The 24074-nt window shown below is 32.7% G+C and overlaps 2 protein-coding genes across 2 annotated transcripts in view; one reads left to right on the forward strand and one right to left on the reverse strand.

The window, feature by feature from the left end:
• The window catches only part of LOC126914738 (mannosyl-oligosaccharide alpha-1,2-mannosidase IA-like), a 588982-nt gene extending 574616 nt beyond the window's left edge, over positions 1-14366 (reverse strand). The window contains exons 1-2 of the mRNA XM_050719122.1: positions 13849-14366; positions 6148-6369 (exon numbers count right to left, since the gene is read on the reverse strand). Of these exons, the coding sequence (XP_050575079.1) occupies positions 6148-6369; positions 13849-14229 (603 nt within the window). The 5' untranslated portion in view covers positions 14230-14366. The remainder of the gene's footprint in view (positions 1-6147; positions 6370-13848) is intronic.
• A 2354-nt stretch (positions 14367-16720) lies between these two features.
• Positions 16721-23972, forward strand: LOC126914668 (membrane metallo-endopeptidase-like 1). Its single transcript, XM_050718901.1, has 18 exons — positions 16721-16825; positions 17352-17518; positions 18181-18342; positions 18481-18564; positions 19060-19265; positions 19629-19805; positions 19922-20032; positions 20699-20840; positions 20991-21099; positions 21626-21716; positions 21809-21985; positions 22078-22175; positions 22256-22314; positions 22421-22472; positions 22621-22685; positions 22763-22908; positions 23118-23279; positions 23649-23972. The coding sequence occupies exons 1-18, from the start codon at positions 16806-16808 to the stop codon at positions 23823-23825; spliced, it is 2205 nt and encodes a 734-aa protein (XP_050574858.1). The 5' UTR covers positions 16721-16805; the 3' UTR covers positions 23826-23972.
• The last annotated feature ends 102 nt before the right edge of the window (positions 23973-24074 follow it).

Below are 24074 nucleotides of genomic sequence, written 5' to 3' on the forward strand. Positions count from 1 at the left end.
CCCATAATCTAATTTAATGAAAAGAACAATTTTTGTAATGTGTGATTTTTTTCAAGATATTGAATTCTAATTTAATTAATTTATTAGATTTAAATTTGTCTTTAATTGTCTTTAATTAGATATAATGCTTATATTATATACAACAAATTATAGGAGGTTAATTTAATTTATTTTAATTTAAGTTTACCTTTTGAAATGTTACAAATTTGTATTTAAAAAATTAAAAAATTAATCCATCGCAAAATTAAGAATTCAGTTCGAATTCTCTGCTGGCGAAATATTCTGTCAACAATTATGGGTATGGCTAGAGAATTCCAAGACGATTACAGATCCATTGATGCGACAACGTTCGCATATTTCCACGTGCACAACAGTTCATTGAGCGATAAACAAGCAGCCGTAATGAAAGATAAAAGGAACAAAGCTAGATGCGACTGCGGCCTTGCATTAGCGAATATGTATAGAACCGATTGAATTTAATTACCAGGCGAGAAAACGCCGGCATTGTGTGCATGAAATCATTGAGACAAGCCTGTGCTCGATTAACTAACAAAAAATATCCCTTTCTACGGTACAACGAATTATTCGAGAGAAAGTAAAGTGTTAGAATAATCTGTATGAGCTTTAAATTCATCGTATTTCTATACGTATACATAAATTCATAAGTTAGTCGGTTAAATATAATATTACGTATAAAATGTAAGTGAAATGAAATATGGGGAATATAATTAAAGGAGAGAATATTAGTAATGTAAAAAATTGTAGAGCACCAAATTTAATAAAGCGAGGCAATTTAATAAATTATACCAGAGTGTATGGCGATATGATGAATATGAAATTACCGAAGAGAGTTAAGTACATAAAATTAAATAACTAAAATTTACTTTTAGCTTGCCAACAAGTATATATCTAGAGTAAGTCGAATAAATCAAACATGTACTACAACACGGTAAGATTGTTATCTCAAAAGAAATATGCAAGATAAAAAGTTACAACTACTGAATCTTATGGAATTATTTCATCGCGAAGCTCTTAGCTTTATCTTCATGATTCATCGCTTCAATTATCACTGATTGATTTTTAAGCGATAAATGAGATAAGAAAGATTTTGTATGGCAATGAGAAAATAATTACAGTTCGTGTTCATAATGAATCATAAAATAATAATAATTTGCCATTACTTTATTACTGAAATATCTTCAAAGATACGATATGTATATAAAACATATAATCAGATTCGTAGGATGCCAATTTCAGTTTAAATTGAGAATCGATGAAGATATACCTAGTTATGTACTTAAACATCTCGCTTTAGTATCTAATAAACATAGAATCATATATAAATAATTCCTCAAATATCCTTCGTACGTACAAACATCTCAAATATCGCTTTACACAGAAAATACAAATTTTCCAAATGGCTCGCGTTACACATAAAAGTCAACTTTCAAAGGAAATAGATTCACCCGATAGTTTTAAAGCACAAAGTACGATCTCGCTTGAGGTATCGAATGAGAGCCTCCTATTGAATCGGATGAATTGGAAACGCGTCATCAATTTTAGAAAGTGAGTAGAAATGTGTAGCTCGTACAATCAAAAAGAGAGGAGGGGGGAAGGGAATAAAAGAAAGAGAAATATTCGTGAAAAAACAGGTTAACGAGCCGGTAGCGATGCACAAATCTGCGAAATCAATGATCCATGATATTTCTGCGATACGATGACGTTAAAAATCGACGATGAAAACCAAAGCATTTACACTGGAATGGCACGAAGCGTTTAATAGAGCGATAAATAGATAATAGCGCAGCAAGCCATTCATAAAGCATGAAAATGAGCGTCCTACCGGAAATTCGATGAATACGCGATCGATGAACAGACCTGATGCTTTGTAGAGACGAAAATCGTCGTGAAAAATTTACCGCTTAAAGCGGATCGGGGTTTGAATCGACGAAATGTCGTTTATTATAAAGAGGATTCGTTCGATGGAGCAGCAATTTAAAACCCGTTACGTGGACCAAAAACAAACCAATCGAAACGTTCGTTTTTCGTCGATTGAAAATATACACAAACGATCGTTGTATTGAAAGCAACGAAAATCCTTTTAATATCGCGGATAACAATTTATAGAATGATTATTACACTATTCTAGAGAAAGTAATAGTATATTATTACATACTCCTATGTTTAAATAAGTTGTATATCAAGAATTAAAATATGAAATTTTGAACAAGACACGTTGACTACGTTAGCCTTTTGGTTTTATGGATAACATTTTACGATACTACGAAACTAATGAAAAATGCTCTTAGTGATAAATAATCCCTAAAAAGTTAACACGCGTAAAATTAAAAGAAACTCGTATTAAAACAGCCACTGGTAACATCCAGTTAAGATAAAATACTTAAAATTCTGTAGCTAACACATCATTCAAAATACAATATGTTTCCACATTCAATAGCATGATATATCTTCCGATTGTTTGTACGTTCCATTATTTGCTTCGGTTCGAAGAATAGATTTTGAAAACGCACTACGTTTTCCAGAACAACCTAATAAAAAAGAACAATTGAATTCGCTTGCAATACTCTGAATTCAGTCAGAGAAAAAAATAACTTCGGCCCGTTAAACGCTCGTTTCGGTGTACACCGGAGAATTATGCGAATTGCATGGCTGATGGATCAATCTCGATTCCACCATACAATTTCCCACGAAAACAAAAACAACCGACGAATTCATGCAAATTACAACGCGAAACGAGTTACATTGTCCGTTTCCGTTTTTCTGTTTCCTTGAAAATTTATGTCGCATTGAAAACACGTCGAAGTCTATTTTCCAACATATTCGCGTACCGCTTAACGCCTGGCATACGATGCGGTGTGCTAATTTTATTTACAGATTTTCTAACGCCAGTGACTCACAAATATACTCGAACACTTGCAACCATCTTTCATGAGTACATTATGTGCGTTACACGGAACATTTTGACATTTCATTGGCACTGTTATGAGACACAACTATCATGATTAGACTGATAATATTCAGAACATATCTGAAAATATACCTAGGAGCTGCAAGATATTTAGTGCAAGTACGTATTTTGTAAAGATCATAAAATATTTAAACAGTCAGCTATACATTATATTAATAAATCTCAATATTCAATTAAACCATATTTAGCACTCATTATACGTTTAAGATGGCTATTCATATTACACACATGTTATATGTACATATGTTTCCAATAGATATCTTACAATTCCTACACACATTTTCAGATCGATTTCACTTTTTATCAATATCGAAATTACTGCACATTTTGTAGAAATATGTAGATAATTAAATAATACGAAATTACTAAAAAAACAAATAATACGAAATATATTTAAATCGGTCGCATTGACATATATATATCATATCCTTAATACCAGAAATATTAATATTATTACCTCATATACCAGAAAAATTTAACAGGTTATTCATTGAAAAACTGCAAATTTTTATGCACTTACAGAAAATTTGAAGATATAGAAATGTACAAAATACACACAATATGTAAAGATATATAAAACACTCAAAATATAGTACTCGTTACAATATTTAACAGGTGGCACAAATTTCTGAGCTTACATTTCATTTTTTTTTAACACTAGGTTTACGGGCGTTTCGTATATACCTATCTCTACGGGACCCGTCAAATTGACGGGTAGACGAAAATACGCATTTTTCATTAAAAAATCGATTTATTCAAATTAAGTCTGAAAGGAACAATATTAGGCTTCACGTGTAAATAAATTATTAATAAATAAAAAGTCTTTTTTTTAAATTATCACTAAAAAAATAACAATAACATTAACACTAGGTTTACGGGATCCGCCAATTTGGCGGATTTTGAATTTCAAAATGAAATATCTCAAAAACCATAGCATGAATTTTAACCATTTTGCATCATAAATTAATCATTTCATCTAAAGAATTTATGCACAAAATTATTTTTTCCTAGGCTTTCTAATTTTTGAAATCTGTACGTAGTATATCTATCTCTACGAAAACCCTCAAATTGACGGCTTAGCTGATTTCATAAACAATCCGTTTTTCAAAGATAGTATGCAAAAGTTTCAGTTATTGTAGACATTTCCCATTATTTTCTCCACTTATTGTAAGTATTTACAATAGGATAATTGAATTTGGGCACAGTATTTTCTTATTTTGAACAATCCCCCTTTTCTAGCAATCATGAGTAAATTCAAGAGATATAATAAGATATTGAACAAAATGTCAACATCAATGAAGATTGTTTTGTGGATACCTCCGAAGAAGATCAGTATGAATTAAGCCAAAGCGAAGTTGATAATGAAAGCTTTGAATACATTGAAAGTGAAGAGATAGAAGGATCTTCGGATAGTGAAAAGGAACACTTCTTGAAAGTGTGTCGTAACAAAAAAAGGATGCGTATTCTTTTTAGTTCTGACTCCGAGGATGAAAGGACGAGCATTTCAAGCATATCCCAAAATGTAATAGGTGAAATTGAAATTGCAATTGACGGGACATAGTGCATAAAACTGAAAGCAGACGGATCTAGGGATAGGACGCCCGTTCGTATGATATTCAAGGATATCGCAGGGCCTACTGGCTATGCTAAGAGAAATATTATGTCGGGTTATGTAACTAGTGCTTTCGAATTAATAATTGACAGACACATAATGGAACACGGAAACGATTGCACTGAAACCGAGGCGCATCGAGTTTTGAAAAAGGACTGGACAATCACAGTTGCTTAGTTGCGTAGTTTTCTAGGAATTCTATATACCCGGGGCGCATATGAAGCGAGATCATTGAAAGCCTCCGAAAGATTACAAACAGATAAATTTGCGCTGATATCCGAAATATGGAACAGATTTATAAGTAATAGCCAGGCCTGTTACAAGCCATATGAAAATATCTCAATAGATGAACAATTATTTCCAACGAAAGCCTGATGCAGGTTTACGCAATATATACCGAATAAGCCTAATAGATTTGGCATTAAGTTTTGGTTAGCAGTTGACGTCCAAACAAAATATATTTTGAATGGCTTCCCTTATATGGGGAAAGATGAAACTCGATGCTCAAGAGAAAAAAGGAAAGATGACATTGTTTTCCTCAAATTTATATAAATCAGAAAACTGCACACTTACTGTGTATAAAAGTAAACCTAAAGTAAAAGTCCTCCTAAGCACCAAACATACAGGTGTACGAGTAGAAGATAATTATAAACGTGTTCCAGAAACTATTGCTTTTTACAATAAAACAAAGTATGGTATTGACCAAATGTCACGCAAATATAGCGTGAAAGCAAGGAGTTTCCGATGGCCCCTTCAAGTCTTTTTCAATATTTTGGATTTGGCAGCGATAAACGCGTGGATACTATATAAAGAGTGTACCAGATCGAAAATATTCAGAAAGGAATTCATTTTTTGTTTAGCCGAGAAATTAACTGGAGAAAACAAGGACAACATTTGCTGAAGATCAGACGCTTCATTTCTGTCACCTTCAACGTTAGAAGTGCGAAAAAGTTGCCAAGTGGATTATTGCAAAAAAAAAATAGAAGTAATAATTATTGTTTATATTGCAAAAAGATCGTATGCGGAAAATGCACAAACAACATTCAGTATATGTGCAAAAAATGTGCTCAATAGATATGATTACCCTGTACCGTTAACGTTATTGTTATTTTTTTTAGTGATAATTTAAAAAAAAACTTTTCATTTATTAATAATTTATTTAAACGTGAAGCCTAATATTGTTCCTTTCAGACTTAATTTGAATAAATCGATTTTTTAATGAAAAATGCGTATTTTCGTTTACCCGTCAATTTGACGGCTCCCGTAGAGATAGGTATACTACATACAGATTTCAAAAATTAGAAAGCCTAGGAAAAAATAATTTTGTGTATGAATTCTTTAGATGAAATGATTAATTTACGATGCAAAATGGTTAAAATTGGTGCTATGGTTTTTAAGATATTTCATTTCAAATTTCGAAATCCGTCAAATTGACGGGTTCCGTAAACCTAGTGTTAATTATGTTTGTAAAAGTATAGCATAAATGTCCGCAGCCTGTTATGGAACGAGCCAATGCCTTGTTACTAAATGAAAAAAAAAAACTCACCTCTTTCACCTTGTTCCTTCGTTCCCTGGCGATGGGGTCTTTGTCTTCTCCACCGACCGTCAAAGGAAGTTTACTCGCAGACGCAGGCGGTACGGTTTCCAGAACGTCATCCTTCCGGTGAAGCACTAACGACGATGAACTACTCGCACGCACACGCGAATCACCATTCACTTCCGGTTTCTCCAGCGTCTTCTGTTGCTGATACTCCTCGTCGATTTTCGCCTAAAAATCCGGCCAGATCGAATTGCGACTCGAGATTTTTCGAACGACGGATTTTTAATTGATCGCATGCGTGAATTTCGAGGACAAAAATTGAGAATCGATTGAAAACCGATGATCTCTCGTTGAGCTAGTCTCTATAGAATTCACCGATCGAAGAAGCTTGTCTTCTCGATATGAGATTCGAAACTGAATGTCTGATTTTCTAATTTATGAATTTGAAACGACCACCAGAGTGGAATGAACACAAAACACGGAATGATGAATAGAGCGACAGAGAAGAAAATTGAGTGAAAAAGATGTACTTCGGTTCAATGTTTGGGATAATTTGAGATTGCGTTTCTTATTTATGCAAGTAAATGATGTTTATATTAATGGATCTTGCGTGTAATTGATTGTTTTTGAAAGAATATTAATTAAAAATACTGTTCAGGCAGACATTCCATTCTTTTATTTCAAGCTATAAAAACTAATGAAACAAATTATAAAATTGGTATTAGCCTGAGTTGTTCTATTAACGTGAATCTTCTGTGTAAAGAGCGTTCTATCATAATGTATCCAGATGTCTGCTTTCCGAATATTTAAAAAAATATTTTCAATGAAATTTATTCTGTTTCGAAAAAGATATTCGTTTTATAGATTCAGAGAAATCTCATCCTTATATTTTTTGGAAGTACTTGTATTTAGGGAAATAATTGTATGACAAGATTATAATAAGATACTATGCATATCTTAAATAACGAATCGTTCAATTACAAAGCTATTTGAACAGCTGATTCTCTAAACTCCAAAGGTATCAAACACAAGCGTAGTGTAAATATATTGAACATTAACTCGAAACGTGAAAGAAATGGGTATCTGATCAAGCGTATAAAGAGATGAAAAAGTAAAGTTCCGAAAAATTCGTTCGATTTTCATAAATAATTAAATATATTCAGCATTAACTCATAAGAAGAAAAAAGTGGATATCTGATCAAGAGTAAAAAAGTATGGCAAATATTCGAAACAACGATACAATGACTGGAAAAAATGTTAGTTCAATTTTCACGAAATGGAACATCGATGTCAATTATTCAAGGTACGGGATGCTTGAGCTGGAGAAGAGGTCAGTAACATGCGACACAGTCTCTTTGAATCATGAAACGTTCCCATTTATTCAACAAACGATTCCATTTATTTTCCCAGTCGTTTACAATACAGTTTATCAACGTGCGCTCGGCCAGATTACCCATTTTCCCAGTTTCGAGCGACGTTCACTTGCGGTTTATACAAAATTTTCATCTTAAGGACGCGAAGAGCCGTGATACGCGCCGCTTCAATGAAAATCAAATTTTCCCAAACCGCTCAAATGAAAATCAAATTTTTCCAGACCGCACGAATGAAAATCAAATTTCCCCAGACAGCTCGAGAGATCTTGGACCGCGCATTTATTCGAATACCGCCATCCGAACGCAATCTCGGCTCGAACACGCTTCTTTCGCTTCGCTTCTCTCGGATAACGTTGCTCTCGACAGTCTCGAACGTCTAGTCGTCGTTATAACAGAACGAAAGGTGAAACGTTGCAATGTATAACGCATCACTTTGTTTCGTTTCTGTTGCGTTCCGATTAAACGCTTTCAACGCTAACTGTATTGCACCGTTTGACGTGAAAAATGGTTTTAATTCAATTTGTCGTGGTGTTTAAACTGATGAAAAATTATCTTAGCTTCTGTTTGAAAAGTAGGTGCAATTTTAAAGAATTGTTACAATTTCGAATGATTTATAGATTGCTCATCTTCTGATTAATCGATATTAATTTAACTCTTTTGCAATCGTTCCATCACTTCCTTTATCAAAGATTACGATTCTATCCGCCATAAAAATAATATCGAATACATTCTATATTACACCATAAAATTCTTTTACGCAGAATAAAATGTGTAAAATTCTAGTATATTAAATATGAATTCTGCCTGTAAATATAATTATACCTGGAACATTATTCATACGAGCACGTGAAACGATTACGAATGAAGACTTACCTTATCTAAGATACCATACTATTTACAAGTCCGGAAAAATTTGTTTTTTATCATATGCCAAAAACACGACTTTTCCTTTACTACGTACTATGTAGGTACTCGTAACAGTCTATTAACAAAAATATCACAAACAGTTCTAACACAGGTGCATGCTTGTAACTTACGTTAAGTAAAATTCTCTATCGTAATTCCATATTTCCATTAATTACACGTATAGCTTAAGCGTACTCATTATTTTGATTAATAGTTACTGTTCCTTTTAAATTCTCGCGTATCTGCGAAATAATTTATGTTATATACAAGCATTGTAACTTTACGTCAGGCGAAGTCAATATTTCTGCTCTGTATTTTAAATAACAATAATTATCTAGCTTATTTACCATTTCTAGCTTACTCGCCAATTTCTACTACTTCCTTAATTAAATATTATTTTACCGAATTTCTTCTGTTATACATCATAGTTATGTAACAGTTATTTTATCAGGCTTCTGTTTCTCGCTCGATAAGATCGAATCAATAAAACGGATTTCATCGACTAGCGAACAAACACTCTTTATCTACTATCATCATTTAGAGAAAAATTACACTGCCGCGATAATTTTCCTCCGTTAAATTAAATTGTACAAGTTTCGAGATACGAGATTCTTACATGAGCATATCGAAACGTCAAGTATATTCACTGCGTTAAACTTGTTCGTTATCTGGAAAGTTACATAAAAAGTTGGCATGCAAATCAACAAATCCTTGAAACACAGTGTAACTTATCTGGCAAATATGGAAAATACAAAAAAGATCTAAATAGTTACATTTTATAAAACTAGAAAAGAGTTATTTTCTGAAGCGATAAAAAGACATTTTGTATTTCTCATCAAATTATTTAAGTTCATCGAATTTGTCCAATTTTGTACCTGACTTTACCTACATAGATTCTACTTATTAATTTTATAGAATTCTTATTAATATCGCAAATCTTAATCTTACTTGATCTTTATGTAAGCAATTACTTTCAAGAAATGGCAAACACTATAATTTTCAATATATTTTCAATATATACACTGTAATTATATACAACCGCCTAGCTCTATTGTCGTATCTATAAAATAAAAAATATCTGTTTCAATATTACATTTAAAAAATGATAGACACCCTAATTTTCTAAATAATTGAAAAGATACTTTTTTAATGCTCCACAATCCGTGGTAAAAAAAAAACGTTCTTCATCTAATAGTGGTAACTTAACATTGCAATGAAATGTTTGTCATTTGATAATAATATCTAATATAATGTTAGAAAGGTTTTGGCTATCTAATCAGATTACGTCTCTACTAAACAAATCTTAAAGACCAGTTACAGATCTTTTCGTTCTTACCAACTGACTTACATTGAATTCTGTTACTACGCTGTATCGTAACCGTAACCTTACTGTATCGTAGCCAATTATTGCACAGGTAAAAACACACAGCAAGGCTTCATTATGCAAATTAGACTTCATAATCGACGTGTATTAATAGGAAAGATCGCGTGTAGATAACGAATCGATGTGAACCTTACACCTATAGCAGTAGCAGCGAATTGTCTAATTGAAAAATACACATCGATAACGTAATTCACAGGTGTTCGTTTTAAAATCCCATATTCTTGCAATCATCAGACCGATCGACTTAAAAACGACAAACAAACTTTCCAGAATAAACACATCCATTTCTGACGAATCAATTTTAACGCTACCTATTGCTCGATCATCGGTCCAATGTTAAAGAACGCTATAAGACAAGAGGTTGAATTTGAACACGATATACTGAGCACATGTGACTATTAAACCTGTTAAACTGGCGAACGACTGCTGAATTACAGTCGAATTACTCTAGTTCCACGATGAAATTATCATCAGAATCGCGCTTCAATTTCAATAAGTCCAACTCATGAACGACTGTTGGTCAAATTTCCTGCGACTCATGTTAATATTACATCCTGTATAACTATTTAACATAACATGAAATTTTCAACGATCAAAAGAAATTTTATTTAAATATATAAATTATTATTTTTAATTTATGGTTCATCATATAAAAATTAAACATACATTGATATCTATTATATACTGAATTGTGTTATAGCTTTAAAAATACTAATTTCTTACTTCATTTCTTGAAGAACATTTTTCCTTCTTCCTGTTTAGCAGATGTTATTTATCCTTAAGATACTGAACTTCGGCTTTTTACTTTACTTCTCTACGCAATTGCACATTTTATAAATAGATGGATATTTATGCAAAATTCATACTCTTATTGATGCAATTAAGGAAATAACATCTGAATCAATTTTTCTCAGCTGCTAGAAATTCTAACGAATCCACTATTTTAGACATTTATATAATTTCGAGTATTACATGTATTTATGTGTATTTTTTCTCACATAAATTTCCCATAAAATGCATAAAAGTCCACGATCTAGTTGTAGTAAAAGGTAATAACAAACGAACGATAATACGGCCGTAATTTTATAATAATTCTAGTAATACAATAACTTGAAAACGATAAAGATATATTTTATAGAATAAATTTTGTCACAAAAAATTATTACGTTTGAAAATAATCGACGTTCACGAACGGTCACGTCTGTAAAATTTCGTTCGCTAGGGAAAATTTACAATGAAAATCTGGCAACAGTTATCGAGAACGGTGCAAACAAAGTTTACACGGAGCAACGCGTTTCGCAACGTTAAACATTCGTCGAACGTATGTCCGCGACGCGATTGAACGCGAATCCCCGATAAATTCTATTATTTCACGGTAACAAGGGGCGTTGGTGTTTCGGGCAAATGCAAAAACGGGCACCGATTCGCGATCGGTTCGTAAATCAAGCTGCAATCTCACGCTCGTCAACTTTAATTAGCCGATAAAATGAGATATGCCTTTCGGTTTCCCTCGCATCGATTTTGATGTTTTTTCTTTTTTTAATATCGCTTTCACCGCGTTCTTATACATTCTACATATGCCATGTAGATTTGTAACACTCCTAAACATCGTCAGATGCTCTAGAAATGTTAAAAGTACACATGAATATCATAAATTGCGACAAAAGTTCGTTGTGAGCATAGTTTATATCAATATCAAGTTATTGTACCGTGTTTAAGGTACAACTTTGCTGAAATAATGAATCGTATCTATTTAAACTACAATTTTGCTTAAAAAATGTATCATGTCTATTTAAGTTACAATTTTTCTTAAAAAATGTATCGTGTTAAATATTAGTTTAAGACAGAAAAAAGAGAAAAGAAGTAAATTAAAGAATACTTTTGTTGTTTGTATCGTTACTCTATTTTCGATCTTCTATAATTTCAATCAATTGAATCGACAATGTTACATTGCTCCTGTATTATCCTGTATATCATATAATTCAACTTCTCTCTAATTTTCTATAATCTGTAATTTTATTTTGCTACATATTAAAATCAATAACTATAACTTTAATATTAGTTTAATATTAATAAAAGATCTGTTTCTCCTACCTTAAATCAGTTGCGAAAGAAATGTGAAACAAAAGTCATTTTACATCATTCTATATAAATAAACAGATATTCTATAGTTTCTTATATCAAGACTAATAATTCTAATTTAATTATCACTCTCTTAATAGAAAACAATTTATCCTCCTACATTTAAAATTAATTGCCTTTAAAGTATGATGACATTAAAGCGATAGAGTAGCGTGTAAGTCACTCTATACACGTATATCGCGATGTTTTAAGTAATAGACTAGAAGCAACATTCGGCCCTTAAGTACGACAATCAATAAACAGCTTATATCTTAATGTATGTTTTAAATCAGGTTAACCATATTCCCTTCATTTTTTCTCTTTTTCGCTTCTGTTAGAAAATTTCTTAAGCTTGAGGAAAATAAGAAAGAATCGTTATCCATAAACGTGATATCTCGTTTTAATTTTACGCTTTGTTAATTCGATACAGACCCTTTAATTAATAAAAACGAAGATGAGATTAAGAAACAAAGAAATGGAAGATCGTAACAGGATTAAAAATAAACGACACAACATTACCATTTTGTTACGCGTCATGTTACATATGTACGCGGCGATAGAAGCGAAGTATCTCAACGAGGGTCGCGCCGATGCGTCGGAAATTGTGCTCTGAAATTTTAGGGCGAGTCTATTAACGTTGATAAAACTCGTTCTCGCGACCGCGGTACCGACCCGCAGCTCGACGAAAAATTAGATAATTCAATCCCGGCCAATGCGTTTCACACAGCCGCGTTTCACAATGCGCGTAATTTGCTTGCCGTTTAGTACGCGCGATGCACACATACACTCAAACTATACTGTAATAATATAATTTAATTTCCCTTGTAATATTCTATTTAATATTTATATAATTTATTCTATTCTAGATATCAACTTTATTTTGTAATTGTAACATGCCTAAAATGCCTACCTCGTAATAAGCGTTCCATGATTTATGAACCATAGTGTACTTAAAACAGCGACGTACGTTTCTCGGCTTAACCCTGTTTCGTTCTTGCGGCCATTTTGAATAAATTTATTACTTTTCTAACGTTAGAAAATATCTTCAGTTTGAACATGGTATGCAAAAATCTTATTAACATTCATGACTTCTCGATTTAATTTTATGTTAAACATCTTTTTATAACATTACAAATCTTGTTTGTTTAGTAATGCAAAGAACAAGGCTGAGATATAAAAATTCAAAGACCGCCGCTGAGTTAAGAAATCGCGGGCGATAGAATACGATCGAGTCCATCGATTCGGACTTCAATATTCCATTGTACGTAAATATCCGGCCACGCAAAACGTTTCACGCGTTTCACATGTTACGATACAGATTACAGCGCAAAAGGAACCAAAAAAGGAAATCACAAACGCGATACGCGAAACTTTAACGAAACGGAGCTCCAAACTCCATAATGATTGCGATTCTCGAAGTATCGACGTATCGATCATCGAGTAAAATGCACGATGCCTAGCATCATGATGGTTAATGAGTATATACCTCGACATCGAAAACACGTTAACAGTTACCGTTATTGCGGGAATCAGGTCGAATAAATAACGGAGAAAGACGAAGCCGTGAATCGATGGAAAATATCGGAAATCACACGCCGTACGAACTTTTGCTCTGTTACGCGTGCTCACGTGTACCCGCGATACGTCATAGCTGCATGTAAACAAACGAATCGGGAAAGCGTGTAACAGCTGAAAGAACGGAGCACATGGAACGAAATTAAGAAACAAGGACAACGTAGCAATAAATATCGTCGAGTTAATATCAAAGAAGGTACCACTCTATTATAACCAAGGCGAATACGATGACAGACGAGAGACAGAGAGCGCGGCTAGGTTTCAAATAGGGTAGGTAATCGAAAGTCGAATGGAATCGAGAATCGAAAGAAGCGAAAGAAACGTCGAGGCATGAACACCCGCGCGGACCTGCAGCTTTTGCTTGTCCTCGAGAAGATGTACATCCTGATGATCGATGCCCTCGTGTCCAGGTGGCACAGCATTCGGATGACCCATAGACCCCTTGAGGCCCCCTTGCAGACGAGGTGGCGCCGGTATTAGCAGCTCCGGTCCCGCTTTTTGCATGTGCTCGTACACACGGTAAACACTGTTCACTGCGACGCCGCCGGTGCCCGCACGGAAATCCGGCAGAAAGAAGAACGTACCGAAACACACGACACCGAACGTCAAAAACACCAACAAGATCACATACTTTTCACGCGGGCGGAACGACCGTCTCGAGAACAGGGGCACCGGCACACCATTCACGAACCGCTGATACGACGGCAGGATGCTCGACGTCGTTGTCATTTTCACGATACTGTCACGTCACGCACGCACTAACGCACTTCCCGTTTTTACAACAGACGAAAACTCGAACACTCGTGCGCGTTGTTGCCCTTTTCCTAGCCGTCGCACGCCATTACGAATGCGGTGGCACGCGAGCACCACCTGCTCGCCAAACTTGACACTTCGTCAAGGACTAAGCGCCAATCAGCTGGCGCGACACATGTGCCAACTACGTGCCGCGAGTCGCGTGTAATCGATGCCCAAATTGGTCGGCACAATACCGACACGGTACCGCGTACGCTTCCACGGTCGATAAAATGCGTGTTTTCTTTCGATGATAATTTTCAGTATAACAAATGACGACAAGAGGCTTGTAACAAAGATAATAATTAATTAATTGTTTAATATTTTTCGTGATTTACTTTGTATCTTTTATATAGTATTTAACTTTAGTTTGACTACTTTTTATATGCAATTATTATATATCTCAACACAAATTTAGATTAATAATAATCAGATAATGAAATAATAAAAATTATGAGAAGATTGGTGATTGACACCATTCTTCTATGATATTTTCTTATAATTTCTCATACTTTGATATGGAAAAAGATATAGCTATATGAGCATGTGACTTTACATACGTAGTGCATCTTACATGTTTAACTACCGCCAATAATGGTAGCATTGTTGATGAGAAATTATTGTAAATAAAATACATGATCCTATGGCTCAATTCCACTTCGCGTCTTTGGCACTTACGTGTCTTTAAAAGTTAAAAATATTTCAATTACGTATTATAAAAATATATTGAACACGAGTTAGATAATTTAAGTAGATATTTTAATCAGTAAACTAATAATCGTCATTAAAACAGCCCATTTTCCAAATTATATGGTTGAGAATAATGTAGCACATACATTGATGTATTAAATATGGTAATAATATGGTAAATAGTATGGCAATTAATTGAAATTTGAGCAAAAGAAAAGTTTAAGAAGAAAAATCTAGGGCAAATTTTGTAGTATCGTAAGAAAAAGCCTGATTAGAGATCGATCAAAGCAGTGTCGTCTGTCCTTCAGTTGTTAGTTTACATAGGGAAAAAAGCCTATTTGACTAAAGTCACCTAGTTCTTGCGGAGCGTTAACAGGATGAGATTAAAGAGAGAAAAAAATAACGCCAATGGAGGGAGATGATCTGAATTCAAAGAATGTTGATCGAGAGGTCAGAGCTAATCGAGAAGTCGAAGAGTAGAGTTGTTAGCGTTGTCGAATTGTGAGAGTTGCTAGCGTTGTTGAGAGACTGAGTTGTTAGCGTTGTGGAGTTGCGTGAATTACCAGCGTAGCTGAGAGATTGAGTTAGCATTGTCGAGTTGCGAGAGTGGTCGAAGTAAAGTAAGATTGTTGCATTTAGTTCAAATTAAACAATCATCGTTTTCTGTCTAATTAACATCTGTTAGTTTATTTATTGTAAATAAATTATAAATTATAAAAAGTATCAGGAAAAATTTATACCTAAATTTCCACGATACTACAATATTATTTCTTCTGTATTATATGTAAATAGCGAATAAGAAACAAGTCCTTGATATAATGTCAGGGACAGTCTGTTTCAACAACGTAAACATGTAAGTTTTTCTATTCTATGTAAAGTAGAAAGAAAAGGCCAGCTTCCGCAGTATATCCTTATGCTATTAAAACTTGAAAGTAGAATAGGTTGGCAAAACATTTTTAGCCGATCAAGCATGCTCTCCCTCATCTTAAATGTAACCTTTTATTTTGAATTGTTACTGAGTAATGTATGACCAGCAACACATCATAAAAAAGTACAATCAATTTTTGTAACTGCAATTATAAACAAATACTTTAACGCTTACTATTATTGTAATGATTACATTATTATGCGCTCGTGTCATGAAATATATACATATCTTTTAATTACGTTATAATTCTGTAATATTAAGTTTACTTTTAATAAAATATATTTAATTCAGGATTTCTAATTTTCCATTTAATATCTTTACATACCGTTAATTATGCGAATTTTACAATAAGGTAGTGGAAATCCAATAAATGCAAACACTTTTTAAGTCTGCCTTTGCACAATATCAGCTAGTTACTCTATTTTTAAAAGGAAATGGAAAGAATCCCTGTTTTAAAAAAGGTAACTCTAGAATTATAAGGATTTATCTTAGAAAAAAATCCTAAATTGTGTCAAATGACAAAGGAGTCCTCTGTCATAATTAATAGGTACTTAAACATATACGAAACAGAATGATTCATCGCACGAGACGATAATAATCCAATAAATTAAAATTTTATGTACAACTATTTGATTCGGTTGAATCATTCCTACTTGTTATCCGGATATCAATCCGTGACAAACATAAAATAAGTTATTTCTCACATATCTAACGATAGCTGTCTGTCTTATTTCCTGAAACGTAATTCATAAATTAGCATAGTGATTGGTGTCTGCGAATTTAAAAGGAGCGCACGAGGTGCTTCCGCGGGAAAAAGGCAGCTGCTTTGGCGAGTTTTGGATAGCTCGTTACCACGACGGATACATCAGTCTAGTATTCCGCTCCTTCGGAAACCATGCAGCTCCTGTGGCTAATGTAAGTGAGCAAGCGCGCAATAAACGAACAATTCATTTATCATCCTAACGAAATTACACTAACGAAATTACAAATCAAATCGCGTTTTAAACAACAATGACAGTCAAAAAAAAATTACGTAGATACGTACGAGATAAATAAATTATCTTTGTTTATTTGTCGGTCAAACGATAGAAATATAATTCGGAATTGTCTGCATTTAAAAAGCAAATATCAGTCGTAGGTACCTTCACTATGTTTCATCGAAATGAAACATCAGTCGGAACTACCTAATTTGAAGCTATAATATTATAATTATGATAATTGTAATTGTTGATACTATAATTTATATGTTTTACTATAATGAACTGTAATATTATAGCAGTGCATCGCAAAGTAATATCAGCGGATCATGCGTCAGACAGTAATCAGCAATCGCATCAAAACATATTTTTCTCGACTCTGTCACCGCACCCTTTTTCAATTGTTTAATACCAAATTGTATATAAATTGTTTATATATTGTTTATCTTGTTTATCTGTTGCAGATGTCACTTGGCAGTCGTTACCGCGATACCACTGCTTTCTTCGTCGTCGTTCATTCGGACCCGGAGAACGGCGAATACGATGAATGACACGAAAGCAGATCCGGACCACAACAACCATGAAAGTCAAAAGCCACAAATTTGTGAGACCGCGTACTGCCACGAAATTGGTACGTTCGTGCTTTGGAGACATAACATTTATATAAATAGTAATTTTCTTGTAAATGAGTTACATTATGTAAATGAACAAACTGCGTTCTCTACTGTCGATACGTTATCGAATGATAACGCCAGGAGAAGAGAAAACGAGAAATCTTTGAATCTGCCGTTACTCTCGAGGAACGCGCAAGGCGTTATAAGAGTGAAAAATCATCTTATATCACATTTTTCAAAGGTTTCTTGTAATTCTCTGTTATTTACGACATCTGTATGTTGGCGTATACCTAAAGGAAGTTAATGTGTTTTAGCGGTCATTTCTTTCTTGACTATTTCTTTAATTTGACCGAGTGATTCTTTTGGTTGATTCGTTCGATTTCTTCTTTTAAATTATTGCACTTCTATAAAACTAATATTTAAAATACATTTTTCCTTTGTTTTGAATTTAATGAAAGTTCTTCTAATTAAAATCGTCTTATTGGTTTCATAAAATTCTGCGATAAATTTACAGTTCCAACGTTTGGGAATCAAATGTCATTAAGTAATTAATAAAAACTCGAACACGAATAATAATGAAGAGTAGTGAAATTTTATTTATATTTTGCTTATTAATTGCTACTTAAAATAACGATATTCCGGTTCGTGTTTTCATTTTTCCTACGTTTTTATTACACAGCGAAGCGAATTCAGCAGAACATAGATACTACCGTGAATCCTTGCGAAAACTTCTACCAGTACGCTTGCGATTCGTGGAGCAAGAACAATCCTATACCTGAGGGCAGGGACACGTGGTCTGAGAATCACATTGTCTTGGAAAAATCGAAAAGACGAATCAAAGGCAAGAAAATATTTTCTCGACTTATTTTAGTGTTAGAAAAAGCAGATGGAGAAAATATGATTGCTTCACTATTGTTTCAATGTATTGCCTTGCTTCATAATGCGCATATTCATATACTTTAAAATTTTCTCTTTGAAGAACTCCTTGAGGAACACATCAGTTCTACCGATATCCCGCCTGTTAAAATGGTTAAAGAATTCTATCGTTCCTGCATGGACGTAGGTAGGAAAATTGCAGTGCTGTTCGTTTGAAAATTATCCTTAGCATGTGCATAATTATTCGAAAGAATGCATAACGTACTTATACAGATAGTATACTTGTTGATTTCAAAATTTGCTTCGTCGTAAATAAATTCGACGGAATAGTTAAAATATTCGGAAAATTTGAATATCTTCAAGGTATAAAAATTGCAAAGAAACGAGGGTGCGTCAAAACATTCTAATTAACAACCAGTAAATGAACTTCGAATAAATAATCGTTTCTCTAATGCTTGGATTTTTTACGATAGCAGAATTCTAAAGAATTTTTTAGCATTCTCTCCAGGAAATATAATTGCTTTAATACAAGGAATAACTAATTCATTGAAGTACAAATTCGAATAATTATGAACATTATGGTATCGTGTTGCATATAATAGTAAAGTAAAAGTAAATAAATGAAAGTAGTAGCTTCCGCCTTCAAAATATAAGGAAAGTTTTTCTGAAAATATCCTGATAGATGCAATTGTGAAAAGAGGCTTTGAGCCGATTCAAGAGATCCTGAATCGTACTGGAGGATGGCCAATGGCGATGCCAATAAGCGAATGGAATGAAATACCGTGGCAAAAAATTGATAAGGAATATATATCATCGATGGAATGCGAAGCTTTCTATACTGTTGGATATGAAATTGATCCGAATAATAGAAAACGCAACATATTGACGGTAAGCTATGAATATAATTACTTGAATTTTATAGCACTTATATTTTATATCCTTTTTTAGAATTTTATATCCTTTAGATCATTTTCGAAGCAATAGCGTTTTTCTAGTTGTAGAAAATTTCTTAAGCTTGAAGAAAATACAAAAGACTCGTTGATATGTGATATTTTGCGTTTCAATCGTATATTAAAGTTTCCTTTTAAATATTAAATGTTTTTTTCTTTTTGAGATAAGATTTAATTAATGTCTGAAGAAATCTTCATAATTAAAGAACTATTATAAACAAAAATTATTTATAAAACTTTTCAAATCAAAATTCATAAGAATACTCGAAATTACTATTTATCAAGAAACTTTGTATTGCAGATAAGTCCAGTTATCGATAATTCTGCCTCCAAAATAAGGGATTCTATCGAAGCATACATGCCTGATATAACATACATAGCTAACATTTCTGCAAGACAAAATGGTTACACTCTAGATGAAAATCAGTTAACTTCCGATGTAGCAGAAATGGTTCACTTTGAACTTCTACTTACAGAAGTAATTATCTTTTTCACTTGGAGGAGCTATATAAATAATTTTATAGTTTGAAATAAGTATAAAAAGCATAAGGTATAATAATAATAACAAAGAATATACCTATTCTGTTTTTATAGATTACAGTTAAAAATTTAGACAGCGAGTATTACAATAATAAGAAAAGAATGACGATCGAAGAATTGCAAAAGTATTATAATAATTTTAATATCACCGCACCTCCGACGAAGGTAAAATTGTTATTTTAATTATTGTTATTTTTTGTGATATCATTTAAGTTAAATTTATAACGAAAAGTAATTGAAATTAAACAGGCTTTCGAATTACAAAATGAGAATTTCCGAAAACATTTCAACAATAATACGAAATTCTTTTTAAGTCTTTTGTATTAAGTAATTTTTATATAAGTTATTATCCTATGTAAGTAAAAACAATAGGTTTCTAAATCCTTTCTGCTCTATTTAGTGTTAAAGTCAAGTGTCATTTTCTAAATCATCAATGCTGCACTGACATACTTCTTTACATAACATAACTATTATTTTGTTTTAACACTTAACGCTCCAAGTGTACCTCTCAAGCATCATCGATGTGCGGCGTTTTATTCCAAATGTGCCTCTCCAGCACCACCGATGTGCGACGCTCTACTCTTTAAAATCTGATACTTAAAAACTTGCAAGTCGAAATATGATGAGAATAAGTTGGAATTACCGGTCGATATTCAGAATTAAAAGTCGCAGCGTTAAGGGTTAATTCCAACTATACTACTCGTTTCCCGCATACCAATAACCATTCTTCAGTTGTAATTGTATTCAGCTACAAGCATTGATAATCAATAATCGCAATTAAAATCCGCAATAAACGATATAAGATAACAATCTGGTAAAAAATATTTGCAGATAGACTTTTTGGAAATAATACAACATATGTGCAATGAAGCGAACGTTCACGTAAATTCATCTGAACCCATTCTAGTGTACAATCCTAAATTCCTGCACCAACTGGTCACCTTACTTGGAAACACATCTCAACGTACGCTAGGTAACTACAGAAACTTTATACGAATACGTGGTAATTTAAAATGTTGTTCGTTTTTATAATCACACTGTAATTACTTGACTTAAGATTTTCTTTGGACACGTGATCTCTCGAAATGTCACTTTTCATGTTTATCATTTCCTTTGTTTATAGTAAACTACATTCAATGGAATATGGTGAAAAAATTCATGTTATATACCACGCAGGAGATGAGGAACATAAAACTTGCCACGTCAGACAACTTTACCGACACTACCCCACGGTATATTCTTTGATCGTTTTACTTTTCTATGATGTTATATCATGTGGATAATAATTTGAATTTAACGATGGCATCAGATTATTAAGTAAATATACGTATCGACTTTTGAGAATTTAATTTGAATTACAAAATTTAAAAAGTTTCCTTTTGATAAGAGGTATCTGGGAGTCGACGTTAATTGTCCGAATTGATAATAATCGGATTTTTCACTTACCTTATATCGTTTCCAAATTATTTATTTTGTATCATTTCGTAAATAAATTATTATTTGAGAAATATTAATTGAAGAGGAACTGCAATAAAAATAAGATAATTATATATTAAACATAAAAACTTCATTTAATGATATTAATCATCTTTTTCAGTTCCTAATTTTGTTTTTTTAATCTTCCTTACAAAGTAGCAACCCCAAACTTTTTATTAATCGATATTCCAATAATTCTGCTGTGCAAATAAATGAAATGTTTATGTAAAAACTTGAATAGATTCTGGCGATTGAAAGATATTGTATTTCGTCAATTTCCAGATGGAAAACTTGTTTGAACGATTTGGAAATGAAGACCGCAATTTCCTACATTTTCGTTAAAAGATATATGCCAGACTACGTTAATCATGAGGTAAAATTTGATTTACATTAACTCTATGTAACACAAAAATAACGAATACCACAGACCCAGAAATTATTGTTATTTTACTATATTTTTCGAAGGTAATGAAAATGGTTAAAAATATGAAGGAAGAATTAAGAAACCACCTAGAACGAACACATTGGCTCCCAAGTTCTATAAAATTGGACATGTTGCAAAAGACAGATGATTATGGGATAGAAATTGGATATCCAGAGTGGTACAAGAACGATGATGCAGTTACTCGATATTACGATGGGGTAACTATTTGAAAATATTTAAAGTTGTAGGAAAACGCAAACTATTTGCGCACACATAACACACACGTAATTATTCTATAAATTGTTCTCAGCTTTCCATTGGTTCGAATTACTTTCAAAATATTTTAAACGCTTTAAAAAAGAAATCACAAAAGCTGGGAATACTAAGGCAGGTTGTTAAGAAAAGCCAGTGAGTTTCTTCCATAGAGTTTTAATTAGTTAGAAAATGCTTATAATTTTGTATTTACTCTTGATTGTATTATTTTTCAGTTGGGTGGATTATCCCACGTCATATAATGCATATTATTATCCAGATACCAATACAATTTGTGAGTGTCATGAAAATAAAATATCTATTTTTCATATCCTTTTACTAACAAACTAAGCTTTACTGAAGAGAAATTAAAATTTTCTTGTTGAATATTAATTTTTTAGTTCTATTAGCGACTCAACTGCAAGATCCTTATTTCACTCCACGTTTACCAGAGTAAGCTTCACATTATTTGTAATTTAAATTTATCGCGGTAATGTATTTAAATTTGATTATATTTAAATCATATTAATTATATATCGATTTATATAACTAAATTAAATTCTGTTTAAGTTGATTTATTAATAAATGTATGAATTATCAGCGCTGTTAATTATGGTCACGGATTTACATTTGGACATGAATTAGGACATGCTTCCGATAGAAAAGGTAGACCCCACAAAATTATTTAAATTAATTGCATTATTATATTCACAATTATATTTACCACATATTATTTTAATTAGGAATAGAGTTTGATAAAGACGGCAAGAAAATTCCATGGGAATCTCATAACGCGTCAAAAGAATACGACAAAAGAGCGAAGTGCTTTGTTGATCAGTACTCTAACTATATCCTGCATATCTCAAACGATACTAAGGAGGACATTAAGGTAAATTCTTTCGTCAACACATAGTTTTGAAGGCTTTATGATCAACTAAAATAATCTGATTGTTTGGTTGAAAATTACTTACCTTGTAAACTGCATAACTACGCAAGTTATGCAATTACTTTGAAGATTTTTATTGTTCCCGTGACAGTCTGTAAAATTCTCGTTCGAGTAAAAGGAACTATATACTAATAAAGTATAATTGAATTTAGGTAAATGGAACTAACACCAACAATGAAGATATAGCGGATTCGATTGGTCTGCGAATTACGTACTCGGCGTATAAGAAAGCAGAGAAGGAGAAAATTCAAAGCAAATTACCAGGTTTTGAAAATATTTCCAACGACAAACTTTTCTTCTTATCTTTGGCAAATGTGAGTTACTGTATATATTATACATAATACGTCCATTAAATTCGTCGAATATCGACAACGTGTAGAATTTTTAATTATTAAAAGAGCAGAAAGAAACAAGCTTTGGTCTGATGGAATAAAAAATTACCTAATTTACAATATGGAAAATTTCCTACAGTAATTGAGTCAGATTCGTTGAAGTATCGAGTATGAAAATTTTTACTGTTTCATAAGAATATTTTAAGTGTCAACAGTCGGTTAAAAACAAAGTTTTAGTCAAATATCATAAAACAATGTTTTGTCGTCTCTCTATTGTCGAATTTTAATTTCATTTCTCAAGAAACACCACATAAATGTTTAGCGAATAATTAACACAATTTCACTTTATAGTACTGGTGTTCCACGACGAAGTCAGGATATGACGAAAATATAGAATTCGACGTACACAGTCCTGCCAAATATCGCGTCATAGGAGCCCTATCGAATATGCCCGCGTTCTCCGAAGCCTTCAATTGCCCACAAAACAGTTCCATGAATCGACAACACAAGTGCAAATTGTGGGACTAATTGCGAAACATTTGTAGACCTTGTAAAAGGTATAGATTCAAATGAGATGTTATTTTTTAACGTTGGTTTACAATACAAAGTAACGGTGTCTTTTTCATTATTTTTACTATTTATAAGCAATAAAGTGAATGATGTTTTAACGCAAAAGATTTTAAAAATTTTCTCCTATCAGTGGAATTTTCTAAAGACTTTGAAATATAACAAAAATTTTGTAGTTATTTTAAAAAATCTAGAATATCCAGAAAGTCT

The sequence above is a fragment of the Bombus affinis genome, chromosome 3, assembly GCF_024516045.1.
Source record: "Bombus affinis isolate iyBomAffi1 chromosome 3, iyBomAffi1.2, whole genome shotgun sequence".
In the NCBI taxonomy this organism is placed as follows: Eukaryota; Metazoa; Arthropoda; class Insecta; order Hymenoptera; family Apidae; genus Bombus; species Bombus affinis.

What these genes read in the sequence shown, in the direction of transcription:
- LOC126914668 (XM_050718901.1), top strand. Translation starts at nt 16,806, where the DNA reads ATGCAGCTCCTGTGGCTAAT. An exon ending in TTGAACTTCTACTTACAGAA is followed by an intron (nt 19,806 to 19,921) that starts GTAATTATCTTT and finishes CTGTTTTTATAG; the next exon opens with ATTACAGTTAAAAATTTAGA. An exon ending in TTACTCGATATTACGATGGG is followed by an intron (nt 21,986 to 22,077) that starts GTAACTATTTGA and finishes AATTGTTCTCAG; the next exon opens with CTTTCCATTGGTTCGAATTA.